Here is a 12,494-nt window from a genome sequence, read left to right as displayed (position 1 = left end):
ACCTAGGCAAAAATGGGCGGCAGCCTATTCTTCATGCATTTCCCTGTGCATTTTCTGGGAAGTTCTGGCCATCATGATGTTTTCCATGCCAGTACTGCACAGTTTTCCTATTCTGGCGTACATGTGGGCTTTTTGGCCATCTTGGATTTTCTAAGCCCACAGCACCAAATGTTGCAGCATGATAGCTCAAACGTGGGTCAGGACACCCAACAACCCGCACCTCTCCCACGTTAAAGCCTATCCTCGTTACTATTGCATACTTTTCTGGCTATGCCAAAGATGAAAACCATGATTTCATAGTGTGCTCAACTCCCTTGGGAAAGTTCTCATGAGAAAGTATATCAGAGGGCTAACGTCTTAGAATAATAGCTAATATTTGTGCGGCCGGGTTATCCTGCCAAGTACTCAGCAACCCGAAGGCTCTCTAGGATGGAGCAGAAACGAAATCTTATTAAAATGGCACAGACACTCAAATAACATGGTGGAAAACTCAGAGGCCTACTTCTTGATACAATGGTTCATATATGTGCTACTAACTAACTCACTCTGCCGCATAATTGGCAGTCCATGGACTCTATACAATGATGCAGAAACAAGGCCTAATTTACTAAAATTGAAAAAGCACTCATGTTAATAGCAGTCCCTAAGCTGATATTTTTTTTTGCGTTTAGTATGTTACATCCCCATATTAACACTTGCCACAGTCTTTACGCTTAAGGACTGACGAGGATGACTGACATGGAGGTAAGGGCGGTTACACGTGTAGGAGGAAAAATAGGAAGCAATGAAATGAAAGAACCAACTGATCCCTGCATGTCTGTTTTCATCAATTGTGGCTTTCCAAAGTGTTGCATCTCTGATATAACTCATACTGGTCAGGGTGCTGGGCTCGATGCCATTCTCCAAAGGAATTTAGTTTCCGTTAGCACATTCTGGCATTACACAGCGGAAGATATTTCACAATAATATCTATGCATAATGGAGATTGTTTTGTAATCCCAAACATTGGCAGAACAGGAAGACATTTTGTTGTGGGCAGACATGGATGTTGAATTTCCAGTTGGTCTTTGACTTAATGAAGGAGTAGAAGCAAAACCTCCCCTCCCGAATTATTATTTCCCTTTGTGTTCCTTTTAGCATGTTCCAGTCTGTGGTCTTTGTTTGACACCTGAAGACCGGTTCGGCCAGGATCACTGTTACTGAGCCAGTTTCCTTCTAAATGGAGGATTGCAACTGCGGGTGTTAGGCTGCCCAGGGACCCTGTATTGCTTTTATGCAGCGCTGACGGAACTAACTCGGTCAACCATCGGAAGTGTAAAATTAAACCAATATACACTTTTCTTCTTTTTAACTTCACACACTGAGCGATCTGTTCCACATGTGCTCTGTCAGTTGATATAAAATACTTTTATGGCAACGTTTATTTCATTGGGAACCCGAGGATGCACCTGGAAAAGTGCAGGGATTGCTGATAGCTGTCAGCTTAATCATGTTTTATTCACTCAGTGCTTGGGTTCTCGCCAGCTTTGTAATATAAACTCTGAAATGCTGACTATATAATGAACAAATGATTCCCTCTTAAACTGGGTGACTAGGTTACATCGAAAAGGCATAGACCAGACTAAGGCCCTCATTACAAGTTTACTGGTCCGGGAAAATTGACGGTAATTCCGGCGCTGGCAATTTTCCTGGACTGGCAAACTACAAGTTTGCCGGTGGGGGTTCACCGATTTATTTCCAGCCAGAGCTGGAGTTAAATCAGGCCCCCACTGGCAAAAAACTGCCAGTATTTCCGTCACTGGTGTTACTGGTGCAGGAAATGCCGGCAATCCCCTCCATGGAGTCCTATGGAATCGGGATTTACCCCCCTATCCCGCACTTGTAATTCCAGGATATCAGGTGGCAGAAACGGTAGGGTAACTTTGCCGGTAACCCGCTGGAATTACTGGCGGGATACCAGCAAACTTGTAATGAGGGCCTAAGAGAGAGTCAGTGACTGAAGGACCTCTTCTGCAGCGTGAAAGCTTAGGCCTAGAGGTTTCTTCACAGGGGAGTTTAGGAATGCAGTAAGTGGCAGGCCATTGCCCAGATGTTGCTGGTTGAAGGTTGCGTTTGTCATGGTGAGAGTAATGGACTGGGGACTTGCAATATATACCAGAGGAGCTGACCAGATTTCTGTCGGTGAGGTGTGGGAGGAGTGACTGAACAGGAGAATGGAGGAGTTGCTCTTGTTCCCCGTTAGCACTATAACATGGCAGAACCCAAGGCAACTGCCTGCTTATTTTATGGGCCCGACAGGATCAGGGCACTGGACTGCATAGTTCTGAGGTAGGTGTGGTTTCCCAAGTGGGATATGTGAGCTTCTGAAGGCATTCAGGGTCTGTGTGTGATCCAAGGACTGGCCTCAGCTGAGCAGCAGAGAGACTCGCAGCTACTTGAATGCCCGCTAGCTAACAAACGTCTTCAAGGGTCTGTGAATAGGTGGGTTAATTGACAAAAGTTACAAAGTTATCTCCTGTAGAATGCAGATCAAATATTCTATTTTAGGTTTTTGCTTCAAGTCTTCAGCAGATCTCTCATACGAATTTGAAACAGTGCTGTAGCCAATTGTAACACAGTGCAAAAGTGATCTCCCACAGTAATCTGCTCTTTTCTAATCAATACTGCAAAATGAATCTCCCACAGAGATCTGAACTAACTTGAAGGGTTCTCCCATTTAAGATCTGGTTTACGTTCAAAAACATATCTGATGAAGTTCTGAGTGCTATTTGCTTAAAAGGATTCTTGGTTCGGGGATCCAAGCCCACCTATTAGCGCTTCACTGTGTGGGAGTTATTTGCTATGTTATTATAGGCCATTGAGCTGGAGATGTTCATACCCCAGGAAGTGCCAATGGTCCTGCTGGAAATAACTGCAAAACTGTAAATAGTTGAGCTTCAGCCATTGTGGTCAATGCATAATATCTTCCCGCCCTGACCTGTATCCCCTGCCTGTAACCAAGGTTTCCCCTCTCTCTCTCTCTGTGCTTTGAAGAGTACCCTTAATAGCGTATATTTCTAGGTGTATCCGTATTATTGCACCCTCTTACTGTATCTGCTTGTTGTGAGGATTCAGGAATAAAAGTCGGACACAAGTTAGCCATGTTTTTGGTTAAAGACTTTTATTGAAATCAAAAGGGTTGGGAAAAGGCCTCTGACCTTGCTCTAAGGAATTTCCCTGCATACACCAAAAATTAGGGCTCGATCTGTGTCCGGATATCAAAACCAATTGGTTCTTGTGTCCAAAAGTTCTATTCTGACGCTCACCCTATTAACTAAATAAAAAGGTGAAAAAGGAAATTTTTTTAACCTTTTGATGCTTTTGCAAAAAGGGTTCTTGAAGAAAGAATAATTAACTCCAACATTCTTCAAAGTTAGAGTCCTTGTTCCATAGGGTGAATCCCTTCCCATAGATTCCTCTATCACAAATCGATCTCCACACAACAGTTCCTTGTGTCTTGTTGGGCCCTTAGTGGCACTGTCACACACAAAGGTTTATGATTCTATTAACTTCAGAAATTCCGTTTTTCTACAAGGATTTTTCTCCTGCTCATCCGGTCAACACAGTCCGAATATCCTTCTTAGGACTTCTTGTTTCCACACACACTTGCACATTGCCCAGTATAGTCTCCTGCCGGGGCATCTTGTATTTATGTCCTTGTTGTTGCCTGCTATACTCTGCCAGGACTCGAGAAGCCTAGTATACTCTCCCGCAAGGACTTCTTATATTCTTGCACTTGTAATTGCATGATATAGTCTTCTGCCAGGACTTATTCTGTTCATCCACTTTAACAATTGTGCATTTGCTTGATTGGATAATATATCCTCTTGGTATATTATGTGCTTTGGTATTTTCATATATTTACATTCCATTCTTTCACATACTGTTAAAGGATCTTGATTGTATGTCTCTTCCCCTTTTCACAATTAGTATTTTCTCTTAATGTTATTTGTGTTCAGCGCGATCGCTGGTACTATCCTTGGATTGACTCACCGGCTTTTCCTGGCGCTCTTGGACTCGTTTGTGGTCAACCGATGAAGGTAATCTGCTTGCTTTCCCTTTGTGACTGCTTTTTTTTCGGTGCTCGTTTGTTTCCCGTAGCTTCCTTTCAGCACACCGGCTTCCTCTCGGGCTCCTCTTGCGCTGTTGGCAAACTCCCAGGAGTCTTTTCCTGGCTTCCAGCATCTCAGCAGCACATCCTCTCCTCTCAGCGTCTCCCTTCTTCCTCTGCTGTGAGGCACGCAGCTCTGCCACAACTGTTCGAGATCTTGAGTCTTGCAGAGCGGCAAACCGTTCTCTCGCCAACAGCAGCAGCAGCCTTGGACACCTGGCTGCCGGTTTTTATGTTTCCCAGGCATAGATATTTTCAGCCAACCCCTAGAGTGCTCGTTGTGCTTGAAGCTCCTTCCACTCTGCACTGCTCCTCTACTCTTCCCAGAATTCGGGTGATTCTCGGCTAAGTAGTCCATTGTTAATGGCTGATGAAAAGAGTCTGTATAATCATTTTTAATAGGTCTGGATGGCAAAGAAGTTCTAGATGATAAATAAATGGAACTGAAGAATTGTTATTTCCATATGGTAGACCACAGGTGGAAGTTTGCTCTATACACTTTGGGGCAAGAATAACTGGTGAAGGAATTCTTGTCATTTCCATATGATAGGCCAAAGATGGAGGTTTGGCCTATATGATTTGGGGAAGATTTCTTTCTATTCTTCCAATGGGGAGGGGTAGAAGTTTGACAATATGCCATGAGGGTATTGGGTATGAGAGGACAAGGGCAAATGGGGGATACCATGTTGCATCCAATGAAGCCATGACATCACCCCGGAGGTTGTCTCCTTCTATGTGATCCTCCCTCATATAGCTGGCCGCAGGATCAGGTAGCGGCTGCCGTCCCCTGGCCACATGGGAGGAGGTCACTGCTGGGAGAACAGTGATTACTCATTGAATTCATCGCATTGTAAAGCACTCAGTTGATTCACAGCTAAGCTAAGTTTGCACTATATAAAAGCTAGCATATACAGAACACACAGAATACATGTCAAATATGCTAGCACTCACAAACTGTTGTATACGCGGTGTCCAGTATATTAGTAAATATTTGCATTTGTGCATTCTGTTTCTACAACGTTTTTTAACCTCGTAGCCTGGCTCGGACTGGCCTATAGGCAATAGGCCCATGGCCGAACCAAAAACGCAACATGTTACTGTGGGCCACTTTTTTTGGTCGTAGTGGGCTAGTTTGATGAGTTGCTTCTCTGTGCGGCTAGTAGTTTTTACCAGTGTTGCTGAATAAATATTCTTTAAAATCGACAATTTGCATCACATTTCATCAGAAACCTCCCCCTTGGGGTGTCACGAAAGGAATGAATTGCCGTTTGCAACTGTAGGACACTTTTTCATTGGGCCCGATACAATTTCATGCCAAGTCCGACCGTGCCGTAGCACATAGATGGAGTCCATGAATTGGAAACTCTGGTTTCAGGCCCCGAAAGATCATGGAACCATACAAAGTCCCACACATGATTTGTGTGATTGACTCCTACAAGAGTAACACAAATAATGTCAAAGAACATTGAGTCTCCACTCACCTGCCTTTCACCTCGAGACTCTTGCCCAGTAAAGGAGCAGTGTTTCTGATATGTCCCATTATTGATTTATTTCATTAAGAGAATGATTTTGCATAGGTCTTAAAATAATTAAAGGTCTGCCAGCGAAAAACCTACACTAGACTTGCAAACTAATCCCATCTTCCTCAGGCTGTGCTTTTTGTTATACACTGTGCATGGTGCAATGGCTGCAGTACAGTTTACATGACCACTTCGTTTTTGGAGAACCAGGTAATACGGGGGGGATACGTCTGGAAATGTGCATGTTGGCATTTGTATATGGAGAGAGTTGGCAGACCAGATGTACCAGGGCTTATGAAAGCAGAAGCGACAATGGGCAGACTCTGAAGCTAGACTGCAGCTAATGGAACACATTGGAGGGGAAAGTACCAAAGCGCTGAGAAGGACACGCGGCGGGAAATCAGAAGAGTCACTGTAGAGGTGCCCAATACATGTATTATATGTTCCGTTACCCCATCAATCCTAACACTTCATCCAATCCTACAGTTGTTTGTTGAACTCCCAACAGGGCACGTCAAAATTACGAAGTGCAGAAAGAAAGTTTAACTCGGGGCAGGGCGGTTGTTCAGACCGAACCATGAATTTTTCAATTGAAATGAATTAGTGGTTTTTCCTATGCAACTTGATTATGCATTGAAAAACTCTTAATTATTTTGATATTGCTGTACACATGCGTTAAATGTATATTTAAATTATAAATGTAATCTACTTGCAAAAACGAATGCAGGTTTTCATGAGTTAAAAATTCGAAAGCTAGTTTCAAGCATCATTTTGTAAAACATTGCCTGGGATTTCTAAAGGAACAGCAAGGGGAATAGTATTATTACAAAGGGTGTTTGCAGTAATAAGGCAAACAATGGTGGTCATCTGTTAGGAAAGATTTCATCAATGTGTCATTTTTCTCCATTTGTGGACCCCCCAACTTTTTGCTTTTGTTTGGCTATCCTATCCTGACGTTTGCCAGTGGAGCACAGCCTTCAGCTGCGCTCCCCTGGGCTTTTGCTCACTTGTAATGGGGAAACGGATACGTCCTTCATACTGTCAGTAGTGGGAAACTGTTTCCCTCAGGCTTCGACTATGTTATAATTTCTTGGTAACTTTTTAACAGTGCACAATGTACCTTCCAGTATTGTGCTCTGGAGTGCTTTTTGTTTGATCGCCCTAGGCACCCTCAAAGGATTTTTTGGTGATTGCACAGTGTGCCTGGGACGAACTGGTGGCGGCAGTTACTTTTTATAAGTGTTTTACTTCTTTTTACAGGATCACATCGCGTTTGGTTCAAGACTGTGGCCAGGTCCGGAAATGGCCAAGTGACTAAGTCTTTTGTTCTGTCGAGTAGCCATTTTGTCCCTTACCTTCCCCCGTGTCCAGTAACCCGGGGTTTCCTTATTTGAGCATGCAGCCTCCCGTGAAAACTGATATTTTTTGCTGGCTTCTGCATGTCACGTGTGTGTGCGTGCCCAGGAAGCGGGCTGGGACTGTCTGGTACCAAACCACACTACTGGTGTCAGGATATCTGGAGTGCCTGAATGACTGGGGCCATCGTCGACCGTGATTGGTCCATGACTGAGATGATTTTGGCGATAGCTAATCTTGGATAAGAGAAGGGGCTCTGCATCCATTCCAGGTCCAGGCTGATCACCTGAGTTCTCTCCGAACTACAGAAGGAGCCAAGTATTCTGTAATGAAGAAACAGACTTGTGAAGCTGCCGGTGACGCATTGGAAGGTTTGTCACCATTTGCCCTCTGCTGTTCCGTCAGACCCCTGTTTTCTTGATTGATAAAGAAGGCCTGCCAGGGCGCTTCGTCCCTTTGGAGTAGTGGGAATTACTCTCAGCACCCCCTGTTTACCCACCGAAACAGCCCTCTCAGAAGTGTTCCTGGGCCATCCAGTGAACTGTCCAATTCCACCTGTGGGTATCCCCCAGAATCACAGCCGTCTTGAGTTGCAACCCAACACTTGGAACATCGCTTGCTTATGGTCACGTGCCATCTCTCGCCAAATCTCGTGAGCCTAGCGCCTCTGGGTTGCAAATTAGGAGAGTGCGTAACGCTGCACACATCTGTGTTTCCCGCGTCACTACCTGTTGGTGAGGGTCGCTGTAGGTGCCTTGCTGACCTGCCCTCCTGTGTACCCTGATGCCTGCTGCACCATAATTTTCTTTGTATCTCCTTCGGAAGCTGAGAAAAGGCAACTGTCCCGTCACGGACGATCGTTCTATCCCGCAGCCGCTGAGAGCCAGAGAGCAGTGAAACTGCAGAACTACTACCGACCTCGACTAAACTGGCAAAGTTTGGTCCACACTGTGCCGAGGGTCGTATTGTATATATATTACTTAGTATGGGAATTGTGTGGTAACTGTTTTTATATAAGTGAAGTTTACTTGCATCAATTGGTACGGCCGACAATAAATGTATATTTATGTTTACTATATACGCGTTTAAGAGTAATCTGTGGTTCAATATTGTGTGCGTGCTCATTGTGGGATTCCGATCACTCTCACGCCCTCCTCAGACTTGTGGCCTGATTAATGAAAGTTTTTTATAATGGCGCAATCCCATAGGAAAACGTTCCATGAATCAGGCCCTTAGTCTTGACTGCATGCCAAGCTACCTAGATTGGTCTGGTTTGTCCAGAAAGATGCTGTGTTCCACTAAAACAAGGGTGGCCTCCTAAACTTCTGCCCAGAGTTTAGAAATCCATCTTAACATCTTCTACTTGGCACAACAGAAGAAACTGACGAACAGTGAGGTTCGCATGCAATAATGGGCACCAAGTATGTAGAATTGGGAGGCTCCAGCCGCCATCCCACAACTAATGATGCTGGAACCTGAACCCTGTCGGAGGGATGGGGAGCAAGTAGCAAATCAAATGTTCGCTTAATTCAGCTGTATGCAGTGGAACGTGGGTACATGGTGTATTTGAGTGCTTGGCACCACATCTCTATAATCATGGCATAGCCCAGGAACCTTAACTGTGAAAGCTACCACGGCCAGGGAACTTGTTGCAGTGCTCTTGGATGTATAGGTAGCACTAGTTCCTTCATTGTTTCCACTACCCCCATCCGCAGTGCCATGCTGGGCAGGAAGAGGGGGGGCAACGAAGTCTCAGCAGACACCCTCCTCCCTTAGGGGCCTGGGATTTATTATCCCTTTTAATGCCTTCCTTAATGTTTGCAAAAACATGACGTTACTGATAGCTGTTGTGCACTGTGGTGAACTGAGGGCATTTCACTATTGCCTATTACTAATGTCCTGTGCATGGAAACCTTTGCAGTCTTTCTTGGGACTCTTAGTTACTGGGTGCGTAGGGTTCTAGTATTTACTGCATTAATTCCTGGATGTGTAAAATGAGATAAATGGCTGCAAACACCCAAACAATTGGCTTTGCAAAACTTTGTTTCTCAATGGAATCCCGCCTCCTAGCCCCGAGCCAGCTATATTTTATGAAAATTATCTGACGAACTATCTGCAGTAGGCTGGGAGAAAAGGGCCATGTTGATCTGTGGTTTCATGGATGCGTGCTACGCAAATACCTTGGTAAGTATTAAGCTACAGGGTGACTATTTCAGGTGTTCTCGTTAAGTCCTCGGTGTGGCTTTCCAGTTTAAGAAAGCTAAGGCTTGGTCGCACCACAAAAGGGGCAGCCTAGTGTGATGAATCTGGCAATGCCACCACTTCTTCCCTGCGGAGAGTCTCTCCCCATGTGGCCAGGGATAGGCAGAAGCTGCCTGGCACTGACCCTGGGGGGTGACTATCTGAGGGAGGACCACATGAGGAGACAATCCTCATGGGAGTGGGAGGGTCTCGCCAGAGGAGACGGGTATCCCCTTTCTCCTTAGCAACTGACTATAGCCCTGTGATGCCCCAAGATACTATGGCATGTTGTAATGTTACACCAAAACGTCCACTGGTACCAATACCAAAGCTGTAGTGTGGTCTCAGGTTAAAAATTCTGGGTAGTACTGAAACGAGGCAGAGCCCCTTTACATCCTGGGCGAATGAAAGTACTGAGACGAAGAAGAAGCCATGAGAAGGGAAGATCACTTATGAGAACCAAAATGCCCGGTCTATCCTTTTCCCTCATATGATTGATCCAAGCTCATTTAAAAGACAGGAGGGGCACCAAGATGGGAGACTTCCTCCTAGTGTTGACCGGGAGCTCGGTAGCTGGCGTTCAGAGCGAGGCAGGAGCAGCAAACAGAGAGAAGCTGGTCTCTGGACCAGAGGCATGTCCTCAAAGGTGCCAGAGTTGTTGTGGTGAGGCAGGAAGCCAAAGCAAGGGCTCCATGCCGGTGCAGGGAGCCAGAGTGCCAAAGAAGCACCGTCCCACTGCTGGGGAGAGCTGCCTGCGTGACACCAAGCCAAGAAATCCACTTTACCCGATGCGGGTTGGGAAGCGAGAAGCAGAACATCTACAGCAGGGAGCAGAAGAGCTTCTACCGGCACAGTCATGTGAGGTTCAGGACGAGAGAATTCGATGTACGCAGACCTGCAGCAAGTGAGGCTGACGAGAGGAGACCAAGGCAGAGTGAACACTGGAGGACATGCGGGATACCAGCAGAGGGAGGAGGTAAACAGCTGGAGAAACTGAGAGCCACAGAGAATGCCGAAGTTGCCAGAGAACACTGGTGAGCCCAGAGAGGGGTAGTGGGACACCGGGGCACTTCGGGGCATATACCGCACGCTGTTGGAAGGCAGTCACTTGCAGGGCAAACCCGGGCAAGGGGGCTGGGACGCAGAGTACATATAGAAGCGAAGCAAATGAAAGGGGTTCAAAGACCCAGTATCCGAAAGAACTGAATTATAATGTGTGGAAGAAGTCTTCAGGAGAGCAGACAGCGCTCAGTTGCAAATAAGAGGTGCCAGAGGAGGAAAGGCAACCTCTTCAAAGTGTGTGAAACCCAGGGTCAAGGAACCATACTCCCTGGACTGGAGAGGTGATTGAACTGTGTAGAGCTAAGCGAGTCAAGAGGAGGAAAAAGGACCCTCGAGTCTGTGACATCTAAGGGAAGGGAGCCAATCCCCCTGGATTGGATAATTGCACATTCCTGGGAAAGAGAATTGTAGTTGAGAGCTGAGAGGAAGCTGTCAGGCTCAGGGGAAGGGATCCCTCAACCCCCCCCCCCTAAGGATTGTAAAACCTTATGGAACTTAGAGCATTCATTTGTGCACCATTTGAATTTTGTGCTAGAACATTGGAAAAACCTACAGATGGACAAGTGAAATACTTTACCCCTTTGCACATTTCTTTTAAGTTTAGCTTGTATGGGTCAGGATAGGAATTTGGTCACAGGACAGAGAACTCTTTATTTTTGCACATTCTCACACTGACATACTTTGGTTTCATTGAGGCTGGGAAACCCCTCATAATGGAACTCTAAGCAAACCCAAGCATAGGCATATGAAGTTGGTATGACCTGGTTCTTTGAGAAGCGATTGTGCTCTCATTGCAGTGACTGTAACCTAGGATTATAACTAGTGTATTTCCGCCTGCGGTGCTTTGAAGTGTATAGAGTAATTGCTCCTATAGTAAATGCACCACGTGCCGTTGAGGATTCAGGCTGGTTTTGCCAGCATACTCTAAAAAGAGAGTGAGCGGCAGGTATTGGAGCTTTCTGAAGAAGTGTATATTCATATGTAGGAGAGGGCCTGACCCCATCAGGTGTTCTCCCTGCCAATCAATTTTTCTAAATAGTCTGACAAAATAGAGCAATGAAGGCTTAGCACTTTTCTATGTTGGGGATGTAGGTGTGACCGCGTGGTAAAATTGCTATAGAACGACAGGACCTGCGTTCTAATGCCGTGGCCGCACAGTGACATTGCTGAAGAACCACAGGACCTGCGTTCTAATGCCGTGCCCGCACAGTTACATTGCTGAAGAACCACAGGACCTGCGTTCTAATGCCGTGGCCGCACAGTGTCATTGCTGAAGAACCACAGGACCTGCGTTCTAATGCCGTGGCCGCACAGTGTCATTGCTGAAGAACCACAGGGCCTGCGTTCTATTGCCCGCTTGTCCATGTGATCAACATTGGAGGATTCCATGCAAATCACTTTGCCTCGTTTCTCTCCTTTGGCAAAAGTGGGAGTGCTTACAAACGGGCTGCTGTACTGATTTCACCAGGAATATAACATACTGCAAGTACGTATTTACATCGACCACATAGCACCGTCAATTGCCTCATGGCACTGCCTCAAGTTGTCGGCCAAAGAGAAAGCCATGAAAATGCTCTATAATTAGTTTGCCAGCGGTTCAGCTAAAGTACTGGTGGGGCGGCGGGTCGGGGGGAGTAGAGGGAGCTTAACAGTGAACTGTTTTTATATTAAAAACACATCAGAGGTTTTATTTCCCCACAGGACAATTTTAAGTATCAAAACACCCGCCAAAACGATTTTCTGCGCTTGACTGCTGAAGGTGCCATGAGACTTTTGGCCTCATAACTCTTCTATGAGAACTCGTTCACTGCACGCCGTGTCCCGTGCACTTGAATATGCATTCTCTACTAAGCTATTCTACTTTTTGTGGGGCGGTTTAAAATTGCGGTAGACTTGATGTTGCATTAATCCAATAGAATGCCCGAGAACTTTTATTTCTTATGGAATGTGACCTTTTCTTCTCAGGGCAACATGAAGGTGGCGGTCCAGTATGGCGGAGATCCGGTTGCAAAGAGTCCTTTCAGCGTAGGAGTCGCTGCCCCGTTGAACCTGAGCAAGGTCAAAGTCGCCGGACTACAAAGCAGTGAGTAGCGCCGACGGTGGGGGCCTGGGGCCTGCTTCTCGGACGTGACTGTTGAATTTTAAGACTGCGCCGTCTTAAAATG

General features: G+C 45.9%; 1 protein-coding gene across 4 annotated transcripts in view; it reads left to right on the top strand.

Moving 5' to 3' along the window:
- The window catches only part of FLNB (filamin B), a 626,251-nt gene that overhangs the window by 416,915 nt on the left and 196,842 nt on the right, over nucleotides 1-12,494 (top strand). For all 4 annotated transcript variants that reach the window (XM_069643780.1, XM_069643779.1, XM_069643783.1 and 1 more), the window contains exon 19: nucleotides 12,295-12,412. In XM_069643780.1, coding sequence (XP_069499881.1) covers nucleotides 12,295-12,412 — 118 coding nt within the window. The remainder of the gene's footprint in view (nucleotides 1-12,294; nucleotides 12,413-12,494) is intronic.

Source organism: Ambystoma mexicanum, chromosome 2p, assembly GCF_040938575.1.
Source record: "Ambystoma mexicanum isolate Mex_15411 chromosome 2p, UKY_AmexF1_1, whole genome shotgun sequence".
In the NCBI taxonomy this organism is placed as follows: domain Eukaryota; kingdom Metazoa; phylum Chordata; class Amphibia; order Caudata; family Ambystomatidae; genus Ambystoma; species Ambystoma mexicanum.
This window is presented reverse-complemented; position numbering and strand designations above follow the sequence as displayed.